General features: G+C 40.6%; 1 protein-coding gene across 5 annotated transcripts in view; it reads right to left on the bottom strand.

Moving 5' to 3' along the window:
- Positions 1-13268, bottom strand: part of MGAT4A (alpha-1,3-mannosyl-glycoprotein 4-beta-N-acetylglucosaminyltransferase A) — a 129010-nt gene that overhangs the window by 52109 nt on the left and 63633 nt on the right. For all 5 annotated transcript variants that reach the window (XM_045368782.3, XM_074011048.1, XM_005575053.5 and 2 more), the window contains one exon: positions 6267-6400. In XM_045368782.3, coding sequence (XP_045224717.1) covers positions 6267-6400 — 134 coding nt within the window. The remainder of the gene's footprint in view (positions 1-6266; positions 6401-13268) is intronic.

Genomic DNA, 13268 nt, shown 5'->3' on the forward strand with positions numbered 1-13268 from the left:
ATATCATAATGGCAGGATGAAGTTCACACATAACAATATTAACCTTAAATGTAAATGTACTAAATGGTCCAATTAAAAGACACAGACTGGCAAATTGGATAAAGAGTCAAGACCCATCTCACATGCAGAGACATACATAGGCTCAAAATAAATGCATGGAGGAAGATCTACCAAGCAAATGGAGAACAAAAAAAAAGCAGGGGTTGCAATCCTAGTCTCTGATAAAACAGACTTTAAACCATCAAAGATCAAAAGAGACAAAGAAGGCCATTACATAATGGTAAAGGGATCAATTCAACAGAAAGAGCTAACTATCCTAAATATATATGCACCCAATACAGGAGCACCCAGATTCATAAAGCAAGTCCTTAGAGACTTACAAAGAGACTTAGACTCCCATACAATAATAATGGGAGACTTCAACACCCCACTGTCAACATTAGACAGATCAACGAGACAGAAAGTTAACAAGGATATCCAGGAATTGAACTAAACTGCCCCAAAGGGACCTAATAGACACCTACAGAACTCTCCACCCCAAATCAACAGAATATACATTCTTCTCAGCAACACGTCACACTTATTCCAAAATTGACCACATAATTGGAAGTAAAGCACTCCTCAGCAAATGTACAAGAACAGAAATTATAACAAACTGTCTCTCAGACCACAGTGCAATCAAACTAGAACTCAGGACTAAGAAACTCAATCAAAACCGCTCAACTACATGGAAACTGAACAACCTGCTCCTGAATGACTACTGGGTACATAACAAAATGAAGGCAGAAATAAAGATGTTCTTTGAAACCAATGAGAACAAAGATACAACATACCAGAATCTCTGGGACACATTTAAAGCAGTGTGTAGAGGGAAATTTATAGCACTAAATGCCCACAAGAGAAAGCTGGAAACATCTAAAATTGACACCCTAACATCACAATTAGAAGAACTAGAGAAGCAAGAGCAAACACATTCAAAAGCTAGCAGAAGGCAAGAAATAACTAAGATCAGAGCAGAACTGAAGGAGATAGAGACACAAAAAACCCTCCAAAAAATCAATGAATCCAGGAGCTGGTTTTTTGAAAAGATCAACAAAATGGATAGACTGCTAGCAAGACTAATAAAGAAGAAAAGAGAGAAGAATCAAATAGACGCAATAAAAAATGATAAAGGGAATATCACCACCGACCCCACAGAAATACAAACTACCATCAGAGAATACTATAAACACCTCTATGCAAATAAACTAGAAAATCTAGAAGAAATGGATAATTTCCTGGACACGTACTCTCTCCCAAGACTAAACCAGGAAGAAGTTGAATCTGTGAATAGACCAATAGCAGGCTCTGAAATTGAGGTAATAATTAACAGCCTACCAACCAAAAAAAGTCCAGGACCAGATGGATTCACAGCTGAATTCTACCAGAGCTACAAGGAGGAGCTGGTACCATTCCTTCTGAAACTATTCCAATCAATTGAAAAAGAGGGAATCCTCCCTAACTCATTTTATGAGGCCAACATCATCCTGATACCAAAGCCTGGCAGAGACACAACAAAAAAAGAGAACTTTTAGACCAATATCCCTGATGAACATCGATGCAAAAATCCTCAATAAAATACTGGCAAACCAGATCCAGCAGCACATCAAAAAGCTTATCCACCATGATCAAGTGGAATTTATCCCTGGGATGCAAGGCTGTTTCAACATACGCAAATCAATAAACTTAATCCAGCATATAAACAGAACCAAAGACAAAAACCACATGATTATCTCAAGAGATGGAGAAAAGGACTTTGACAAAACTCAACAGCCCTTCATGCTAAAAACTCTAAATAACTAGGTATTGATGGAACGTATCTCAAAATAATAAGAGCTATTTATGACAAACCTACAGCCAATATCATACTGAACGGGTAAAACTGGAAGCATTCCCTTTGAAAACTGGCACAAGACAGGGATGCCCTCTTTCACCACTCCTATTCAACATAGTGTTGGAAGTTCTGGCTAGGGCAATCAGGCAAGAGAAAGAAATAAAGGGTATTCAGTTAGGAAAAGAAGAAGTCACATTGTCCCTGTTTGCAGATGACAGGATTGTATATTTAGAAAACCCCATCATCTCAGCCCAAAATCTCCTTAAGCTGATAAGAAACTTTAGCAAAGTCTCAGGATACAAAATTAACATGCAAAAATCACAAGCATTCTTATACACCAGTAACAGACAAACAGAGAGCCAAATCATGAATGAACTTCCATTCACAATTGCTTCAAAGATAATAAAATACCTAGGAATACAACTTACAAGGGATGTAAGGGACCTCTTCAAGGAGAACGACAAACCACCGCTCAGTGAAATAAAAGAGGACACAAACAAATGGAAGAACAGACCATGCTCATGGATAGGAAGAATCAATATCGTGAAAATGGCCATACTGTCCAAGGTAATTTATAGATTCAGTGCCATCCCCATCAAGCTAACGATGAGTTTCTTCACAGAATTGGAAAAAACTGCTTTAAGGTTCATATGGAACCAAAAAAGAGCCCGCATTGCCAAGACAATCCTAAGTCAAAAGAACAAAGCTGGAGGCATCACACTACCTGACTTCAAACTATACTACAAGGCTACAGTAACCAAAACAGCATGGTACTGAGATATAGACCAGTGGAACAGAACAGAATCCTCAGAAATAATACCACACATCTACAGCCATCTGATCTTTGACAAACCTGAGAAAAACAAGAAATGGGGAAAGGATTCCCTATTTAATAAATGGTGCTGGGAAAATTGGCTAGCCATAAGTAGAAAGCTGAAACTGGATCCTTTCCTTACTCCTTATACGAAAATTAATTCAAGATGGATTAGAGACTTAAATGTTAGACGTAATACCATAAAAACCCCAGAAGAAAACCTAGGTAATACCATTCAGGACATAGGCATGGGTAAGGACTTCATGTCTAAAACACCAAAAGCAACAGCAACAAAAGCCAAAATTGACAAATGGGATCTAATTAAACTAAAGAGCTTCTGCACAGCAAAAGAAACTACCATCAGAGTGAACAGGCAACCTACAGAATGGGAGAAAATTTTTGCAATCTACTCATCTGACAAAGGACTAATATCCAGAACCTACAAAGAACTCAAATAAATTTACAAGAAAAAAACAAACACCCCATCAAAAAGTGGGCAAAGGATATGAACAGACATTTCTCAAAAGAAGACATGCATACAGCCAACAGACACATGAAAAAATGCTCATCATCACTGGCCATCAGAGAAATGCAAATCAAAACCACAATGAGATAGCATCTCACACCAGTTAGAATGGCAATCATTAAAAAGTCAGGAAATAACAGGTGCTGGAGAAGATGTGGAGAAACAGGAACACTTTTACACTGTTGGTGGGATTGTAAACTAGTTCAACCATTATGGAAAACAGTATGGCAATTCCTCAAGGATCTAGAACTAGAAGTACCATATGACCCAGCCATCCCATTACTGGGTATATACCGAAAGTATTTTAAATCATGCTGCTATAAAGACACATGCACACATATATTCATTGCGGCACTATTCACAATAGCAAAGACTTGGAATCAACCCAAGTGTCCATCAGTGACAGACTGGATTAAGAAAATGTGGCACATATACACCATGGAATACTACGCAGCCATAAAAAAGGATGAGTTTGTGTCCTTTGTAGGGACATGGATGAAGCTGGAAGCCATCATTCTCAGCAAACTATCGCAAGAACAGAAAGCCAAACACTGCATGTTCTCACTCATAGGTGGGAACTGAACAATGAGTGCTTGGACTCGGGAAGGGGAACATCAGACACCAGGGCCTATTATGGGGAGAGGGGAGGGGGAGGGATGGCACTGGGAGTTATACCTGATGTAAATGACAAGTTGATGGGTGCTGACGAGTTGATGGGTGCAGCACACCAACATGGCACAAGTATACATATGTAACAAACCTGCACGTTGTGCGCATGTACCCTAGAACTTAAAGTATAATAATTAAAAAAAAAAGAACACTGAATTAAAAAAAAAAACCAACATTGTTTTCATACTGTATACTAAATACTCCATGAACCTGAAAATTCTAGAAACTCAATTTTTCAAAGTTGAACAGTAGGTGCTCGTCCAACTTCATGAATTTGTTATTTCCTTATAGAATCTAAATTCAAATCCTATAGTTTTTATGTAAGGTATTTGGAATGCTGCTGTGCAAATTGCTGAAACAATGTGAATAAACAAGGTAATATAAAAAAATATCTTAGGCTGGGTGTGGTGGTGCACACCTGTAATCCCAGAACTTTGGGAGGCTGCAGTAGGAGAATCACTTGAGCTCAGGAGACAACCTGGGCAACATAGTGAAATCCCGTCTTGACAAACATACACACACACACACACACACACACACACACACACACACACAAAATACAAAAAATTAGCTGGGCATGGTGGTGCACACCTGTAGTCCCAGCTACTCGGGAGGCTGATATAGGAGGATTGCTTGAGCCTGGGAGGTCGAGGCTGCAATGAGCCAAACCTGCACCACTGCACTCCAGCCTGGGTGACAGAGTGAGATCCTGTCACAAAATATATACATATATATTCATTCAATACAAAGTCCTCTTCATGGTTACCACCAGCATCATTTGGTTGTTCTGGTTTAGGCAATATTCTGCCTGAAACCCACCTCAAAAACTCCTTCTGTCTCTTTCTAACCGCTTCATTTAGCCATCACCTCCGCATACATATGATTTCCTGTTCCGTTTTGCAACAATTACAAAGAATTCAGGTGTTTTTGAACAAGAGACAACCTGTATCAGTTAGGAAACAGCCTAAATGTCTATCAATCACACATTAAATAAATTGTGCTAAAACCACATAATGAAATATTTTATAGCCACAAAGAATGATGTTGTGATATTTATTCTTGTTAGCATGGAAAAATGTCCACTACATTAAAATATATATAGAATGGTTCCATTCATATATAGCTGTACAAGCCACAGGAAAAAAACCCTTAACATATATTTTGAAATAGCTATATTTATATAGAGGAGTAACAGGTAATTTTTCATTATACATTTATGTAATTGTTTTGAACAGCATGCATTTGTTTACTTCTCTAATAAGGAAATCATCAAGACCATTTTCATCTAAAAAGACATGGGGAACTCTAAAAAGTTACGAATTAGTGGGCCAGAACTATACTATGTCCTAAATCCTTTCCCATTCTGAAACTCTACACAATAATTAAGAAAATATTTACTCTAGGGTCTTCTTCCTCATGATTTAAAAATAACTTTTTCGAGATTTATTCTTTCTCTAAATCTTTTGAGGATACTAAAATACAAGAAGTGTGGTATTTCTCATTCACACGATTTCTTAGGAGTACAGAGAAGGGATGGAGAGAATAAAAGGATGATGAAACTCCAGCTGAGACTAAACCTTTTTCAGGTTTCAGGACTCCCAAAGATCATCAGTGCAAATGTCCAAATTTAAGTCTTAGAGCTAGAAACGGGGACATGTCTTTTTTTTTTTTTTTTTTTTTTACATATTTTTCTTTTTTTTTTTATTATACTTTAAGTTCTAGGGTACGTGTGCACAACGTGCAGGTTTGTTACATATGTATACATGTGCCATGTTAGTATGCTGCACCCATTAACTCATCATTTACATTAGGTATATCCCCTAATGCTATCCCTCCCCCCCCCTTCCCCTCACCCACCGACAGGCCCCGGTGTGTGATGTTCCCCATCCTGTGTCCAAGTGTTCTCATTGTTCAATTTCCACCTACGAGTGAGAACCAACCCAAATGTCCATCAATGACAGACTGGATTAAGAAAATGTGGCACATATACACCATGGAACACTATGCAGCCATAAAAAACGATGAGTTCATGTCCTTTGTAGGGACATGGATGAAGCTGGAAACCATCATTCTGAGCAAACTATCACAAGGACAGAAAACCAAACACCGCATGTTCTCACTCATAGGGGACACGTTCTTAAAGATCTATGGGTATAGCATTCTATTGACAACAAAGATTACTATTCCTGGTTTGTAACTGCAGGAGAGAAGTAAAGGCAAATATAAGTTAGATTTACATTAAACTGTCAGATAGAATATATTACCTAAGCTTTACTCATCACATTTTTTAAAAGTGCTTTTAAAAGCATATTCAAATATTCAATTAGGGTTTCAACTCTTATAGGCTATATATGGTAAAAACATAACAACAATTAAATAATTACCTCTCCTATGAAGACTACTATCACACAGTCCAACTTCTCTTCAGGATACAGATTATCAATAAGGGAATGAAGAGTTTCTATGAGGTAAGATTTAACTTCTCTTTTCACTGTGGGAATGCCCATGACTATGGAAACTGAAAAAAAAAACAAACCGTAATTATATTAAAAAATTGTACAAGGACAATACAGAAAAACACTTCCATTTCAAAAGTATTATACCCTCTCAAATGGATAGGAATAATTGATGGATTAAAATATATTAAGTTTCAGAAAGAAAAATAAAGAATACGCGGGCATACCTATAATGACTGTAATTCATTTTCACATAGCTTAACCATAAGAAAAAGGGAACTGATAAAAATGAAAGACATTAAACCTCACACTAAAAATGAATGGCTGTAAAGTATAAACAGCAAACTGTATTATACAACTAAAACTTAAAAATACTAAACATATCTTAAAAATTAACGTCTTATCTATTGACTTCAAGCATAAGACATGCCAAGAAGAGCACAACATCAATTGTGTGGTTGTTCTTGCCAACAATGCATAACCTCAACTTAACCACAAAAGAACATCAGAGAAATCCAAACTGGGGCAATGCTCCACAAAATAACAGTACTCTTTAAAGTGTTATGGTCATGAAAGACAGGGTAATGAACTGTCCCCGATTGGAAAAGACTTAGGAACCATGACAACTAAGTGAAATATGGGATCTTGAGTTGGATCCTGGAAGAGAAAAATAACAACAATGAAACACATGACAAAATTGGAATAAGAGCTAAGGTTAGTTAACACTGTAGCATCGACGTTAACTTCCTGGCTTTTGATCACTGTACTAATGGTCATGTAGGGACACTGGGTAAAGGCATATGAAAACTTTGTGACCGGGCACAGTGGCTCATGCCTGTAATCCCAGCACTTTGGGAGGCAGAGGTGGTGGACTACTTGAGCTCAGGAGTTTCAGACCAGCCTGGCCAACATGGTGAAACCCAGTCTCGACTAAAAATACAAAAATTATCTGGGCATGGGGGCGTGCACCTATAATCCCAGCTACTTGGGAGGCGGAGGCACAAGAATCACCTGGGAGGCAGAGGATGCAGTGAGCTGAGATTGTGCTCTTGCACTGCAGCCTGGGTGACAAAGCAAGATTCCATCTCAAAAAAAAAAAAGAAAAGAAAAGAAAAAATTTTGTGTACTATTTGTGCAACATTTTTAAAGTCTAAAATTACAGTCAATGTTCCTGTAATGCTTGTTTTCAACACAAATTTGTTTCTACATGATTAACATATTAGGGAAAAATTGGGGCATAACACGTAAAGTTCACATTAGCTTACGTGCAATTTGTCTTCTGAAACAAACACCAGGTCAGCAACAGAAAATTGTACCCAGCTGATCTGAGTTCAGAAAATTGAACCGAACTGTGCAGAAATACTGCATACAAAATGCACACACATCAAAATACCTACCAGCGGTCTCAGTTCACCACAGCTATCAACCACACCCATCTACACTGGGTGTTGCAACCTTCCATCAGATTTCAAATAACCTACCTCACAGCCCTTCACAATAACTTAAAAGCTGCAACCTTCAGCAACCCACTTTAACAAGCAAATCTCAGGGCTTTTTCAAGATAGAGTGCCACATCTATGTATTTCTCAATCATTTAACCTGTGAAAAAATGTGCCACCATTATTATTAGGTTCTTATCCTTTTTTATGTGTAACTGACAAAGTTTTTTGAGTGTTGTGATCCTAACCCCCTTGCTCTCATTTTTTTGCACCATTTTCATACCACAGTGATTTTTTAGGAACATATTGCATTATAGAGGTATTTCAAAGTAAGTTTTTTAAAATTATGCCTTAAAGTCTTAGTATACTAAGTATGTATCAATAGAGAAGTATTTTGAATATGTTAAAAACAACTTAGTCTTAATCATGCAACAAGTTTTTGGAGATACTAAAAAATACTTATAATTCACAGAATTCTAATGCCAGCGGCTGGGTGCAGTGGCTCACGCCTGTAATCTCAGCACTTTGGAAGGCCGAAGCGGGCGGATCACGAGGTCAGGAGATCGAGACCATCCTGGCTAACATGGTGAAACCCTGTCTCTACTGAAAATACAAAAAATTAGCCAGGCATGGTAGCGGGCACCTGTAGTCTCAGCTATTCAGGAGGCTGAGGCAGGAGAATAGCTTGAATCCAGGAAGTGGAGGTTGCAGTGAGCCAAGATCGTGCCACTGCACTCCAGCCTGGGCGACACAGTGAGACTCCATCTCAAAAACAAAAGAATTCTAATGCCAGAAGGAAGCATAAAGACCATGGATCTACCACCACGATTCTTGAGGTAAGAATACTAAGATGTGAAAGGTTTAAGGGACTGCCCCAAGGTCTCATGCCACATTCCTCTATTCCATTTTAGGTAAGAAGAGTTTTCAAGCACTCAAAAAGATATTTGCTCTACAAGACTCCGTCCCCCACCTCCAAAAAAAGATATTTGCTCTATTTGTTTTGCACATGTTTACTGCAAGGCATTATTCTAGGTGTCAGGCATACAATGGTAAATAACATAGATAAGGTCCCTGCCCTTATGGAACGCACATTCTAGAAAGGGGAAAAAGATTTAAAATATATGTGTCTTACAGGATGATATATATAGGTTGATACTGTCAAAGTGATGAATGGGGAGGGGGTACCCCTATAGGTCATGTGGTCACGGAAGGCCTCTCTGATACCAGTTGAGCTGGTAACCATGAGAAAGAGCTGATGAAGAACACTGCAGAAGAGGAAGCAACAAGGCCCTGAAGACAGAATGATTTTGACATAGTCAAGAAATACCAAGAGCAGGTTGGATCGAAAGCAGAATAAGCCCAGATTGAGAAAATCAGCCGGGGGTCACATTGCATATAACAAAGTTTGTTTTAATGCTGAGTGCAAGAGAAAGCCATTGTAAGGTTGTAAGCAGGGGAGTGACATTATCCAATTTGTAATTTTAAGAGATTATCAAATTTCACAAAAAGTAAAAGCACTTTGGGAGATCAGTTAGGAAGTTACTGTATTAACTAAAGAAAGATGGTGGTTTAAACGAGGCTGTAGGGTGTTTGAAGAGGTGGAGATGAGTGGATGATGGAGACCCTCACCAATGGGGCTTCAGCTGGCAGACAAGAGAAGGGGAGGAATCAAGGATGACTTGAGTAAGTGGACGGGGCAACTTTCACTCAGAACAACATACTTGAGGAGAGGGCCCCCAATCCAGATTTCTGTTCTGACCAAGTTACTCTGAGATGCCAAAAGACAGGATGAGTTACAATGGAAGCAAAATTACACAGAATAATCTACCTCAGAATTTAAGGCCGGGTGTGGTGGCTGATGCCTTTAATCCCGGCACTTCAGGAGGCTGAGGCAGGAGGATCACTTGAGCCCAGGAGTTCGAGACCAGCCTGAGCAACGTGGCAAGACCCTGTCTCTAAAAAAAATAAAAAACTTAGCTGGGCATAGTGGAGCATGCCTGTAGTCCTAGCTACTTGGGAGGCTGAGGTGGGAGGATCACTTAAGCCTGGGAGGTGGAGGCTGCAGTGAGCTGTGATCACACCACTGTACTCCAGCCCGGGCAACAGAGCGAGACCCTGTCTCAAAAAAACAAAAAAAAATTACAAGCGTAACAACTAGGATGAGGAGCATTCTTAGAAAATGCTAACTCATATGGAGTGCAAAGACTGCACTTATGATGAAAGCAAAACCCATGGTGATCCACAGTGTGCAAACAAAAATGGCATAAAGTCACAACGCAAATTCTCTATCCCTACCACACTCTTGGGGATTTCTGGTTTCTGCTTTGCTTTGCTGAAGTTTAGATGGTACGTGATATGGTTTGGCTGTGTCCCTACCCAAATCTCATCTTGAATTCCTACGTATTGTGGGAAGGACCTGGTGGGAGTTAATGGAATCATGGGGGCAAATCTTTCCCATACTGTTCTCGTGATAGTGAATAAGTCTTACGAGATCTGATGGTTTTAAAAAGAGGAGTTCCCCTGCACAAGGTTGCTCTCTCTTTGCCTGCTGCCATCCATGTAAGATGTGACTTGCTCCTCCTTGCCTTCTGCCATGATTGTGAGGCTTCCCCAGCCACTTGGAAATGTAAGTTCAATTAAATCTCTTTTGTAAATTGCCCAGTCTCAGGTATGTCTTTATCAGCAGCATGAAAATAGACTAATACAGTAAACTGGTACCAGTAGAGTGGGGCGCTGCTGAAAAGATACCCGAAAATGTGGAAGCGACTTTGGAACTGGGTAACAGGCAGAGGCCGAACAGTTTGGAGGGCTCAGAAGGCAGGAAAATATAGGAAAGTCTGGAGCTCCCTAGAGACATGTTGAATGGCTTTGACCAAAATGCTGATAATGATATGGACAATGAAATCTAGGCTGAGGTAGTCTCAGATGGAGATGAGGAACTTGTTGGGAACTGGAGTAAAGGTGACTCTTGTTATGTTTTAGCAAAGAGACTGGCAGCATTTTGCCCCTGCCCTAGAGATTTGTGGAACTTTGAACTTGAGAGAGATGATTTATGGTATCTGGTGGAAGAAACTTCTAAGCAGCAAAGCATTCAAGAGGTAATTTGGGTGCTGTTAAAGGCATTCAGTTTTTTTGTTTTTTGTTTGTTTGTTTGTTTTTGGTTGTTGTTGTTGTTGCTTTGAGACAGAGTTTCACTCTTGTGGCACAGGCTGGAGTGCAATGGCATGATCTCGGCTAACTGCAATCTCCACCTCCCAGCTTCAAACAATTCTCCTGCCTCAGCCTCCCAAGTAGCTGGGATTACAGGTGCCCGCCACCATGGCCAGATTTCCTGTGCTGTTTTGTATTTTTAGTAGAGACAGGGTTTCACCACATTGGTTACACTGGTCTCGAACTCCTGACCTCGTGATCCACCCGCCTTGGCCTCCCAAAGTGCTGGGATTATAGGCATGAGCCACCACGCCTGGCCAGCATTCAGTTTTAAAAGGGAAAGAGCATAAAAGTTTGGAAAATTTGCAGCCTGACAATGTGATAGAAAAGAAAAATCTCATTTTCTGAGGTGAAATTCAAGCCAGTTGCAGAAATTTGCATAAGTAATGAGGAGCTGAATGGTTAAGCTCAATGGGGAAAATGTCTCCAAGGCATGTCAGAGACCTTTGTGGCAACCCCTCCCATCACAGGCCCAGAGATTTAGGAGGGAAACATGGTTTCCTGGGCCGGGCCCAGGGTCCCTCTGCTGTGTGCAGTCTAGGGACTTGGTGACCTGTGTCCCAGCCACTCCAGCCTTGACTAAAAGGGGCCAAGGTACTGCTCAGGCTGTGGCTTCAGAGGGTGCAAGTCCCAAGCCTTGGCAGCTTCCGTGTGGTGTTGAGCCTGCAGGTGCAAGTCAAGAATTGGGAACTTCCACCTAGATTCCAGAGGATGAATGGATACGCCTGGATGCTCAGGCAAAAGTTTGCTGTAGGGGTGGTGCTCTCATGGAGAACCTCTGCTAGTGCAGTGCAGAAGGGACATGTGGGGTCAGAGACCCCCTGACAGAGTCCCTATTGGGGCACCACCTAGTGTAGCTGTGAGAAGAGGACCACTGTCCTCCAGACCCCAGAATGGTAGATCCACCCATGGCTTTCACCACGTGCCTGGAAAAGCTGCACTCAACACAAGCCCATGAAAGCAGCCGGGAAGGAGGCTGTAACCCGCAGAGCCACAGGGGCAGAGCTGCCCAAGACCAAGGGAACCCATCTCTTGCATCAGTGTGACCTGGATGTGAGACATGGAGTCAAAGGAAATCATTTTGGAGTTTAAAGATTTGACTGCCCTGCTGGATTTTGGACTTGCATAGGGCCTATAGCCCCTTTGTTTTGGCCAATTTTTCCCATTTGGAATGGCTGTATTTACCCAATGCTGGGACCCCATTGTATCTAGGAAGTAACTGGCTTGCTTTTGATTTTACAGGCTCATAGGTGGAATGGACTTGCCTCATCTCAGATGAGGCATTGGACTGTGGACTTTTGAGTTAATGTTGAAATGAGTTAAGACTTCAGGGAACGGTTGGGAAGGCATGATTGGTTTTGAAATGTGAGGATGTGAGATTTGGGAGGGGCCAGGGGCGGAATGATATGGTTTGGCTGTGTCCCCACCCAAATCTCATCTTGAATTCCTGTGTGTTGTGGGAGGGACCCGATGAGAGGTAATTGAATCACGGGGGCAAGTCTTTCCTGTGCTGTTCTCATGACAGTGAATAAGCCTCACGAGATCTGATGGTTTTAAAAAGAGAAGCTTCCTTGCACAAGCTCGCTCTCTCTTTGCTTGCTGCCATCCATGTAAGATGTGACTTGCTCCTCCTTGCCTTAGGCCATGATTGTGAGGCTTCCCCAGTCATGTGGAACTCTAAGTCCAATTAAACCTCTTTCTTTTGTAAATGGCCCAGTCTCAGGTGTGTCTTTATTGGCAGCGTGAAAATGGACTAATACAGCGTGTTTAGAGAATAAACCATTTTATCCCTAATACACTATTTTAGAGTTAAAATTTAAATTATTTAGCTTAAACCAGGGTATTCAAAGACTTCAAAAGCACTAAAAATGAAACTTTTAATTTCAGCCCAACCTACAAAATTAGAGTAACCGCGCTTATGGTAATTTGTAAAATTACCACCAAAAAACGGTAGTTTCCTTGGCCTTCTGAGCCCATGGAAGGGCTTCACTTCTTAGTCCCCTTATGGTTGGGGACTGTGGGGCCAAAGGGATATAATTATTAATAGCCCATGAGTCATCGGCATGTGTAATCTGTGGGCTGAGCACTGATAACTGCAGTGTGAAATCCTTGAGTTGCCTGTTCTTTTTGGCAGAGCAGCCAGAAACATTCAAGATGGCAACTGCTCTGTCAGCCTGGATCCCTGCATGACTGGTCAACCTTGGTGGACATGTACTATGAGCAAAAAAAAAAAAAAAAAATACACATGTGTTATCTCAATCACTGAGACTCTGGTGTTGTT

Source organism: Macaca fascicularis, chromosome 13 (genome assembly GCF_037993035.2).
Source record: "Macaca fascicularis isolate 582-1 chromosome 13, T2T-MFA8v1.1".
NCBI lineage: Eukaryota > Metazoa > Chordata > Mammalia > Primates > Cercopithecidae > Macaca > Macaca fascicularis.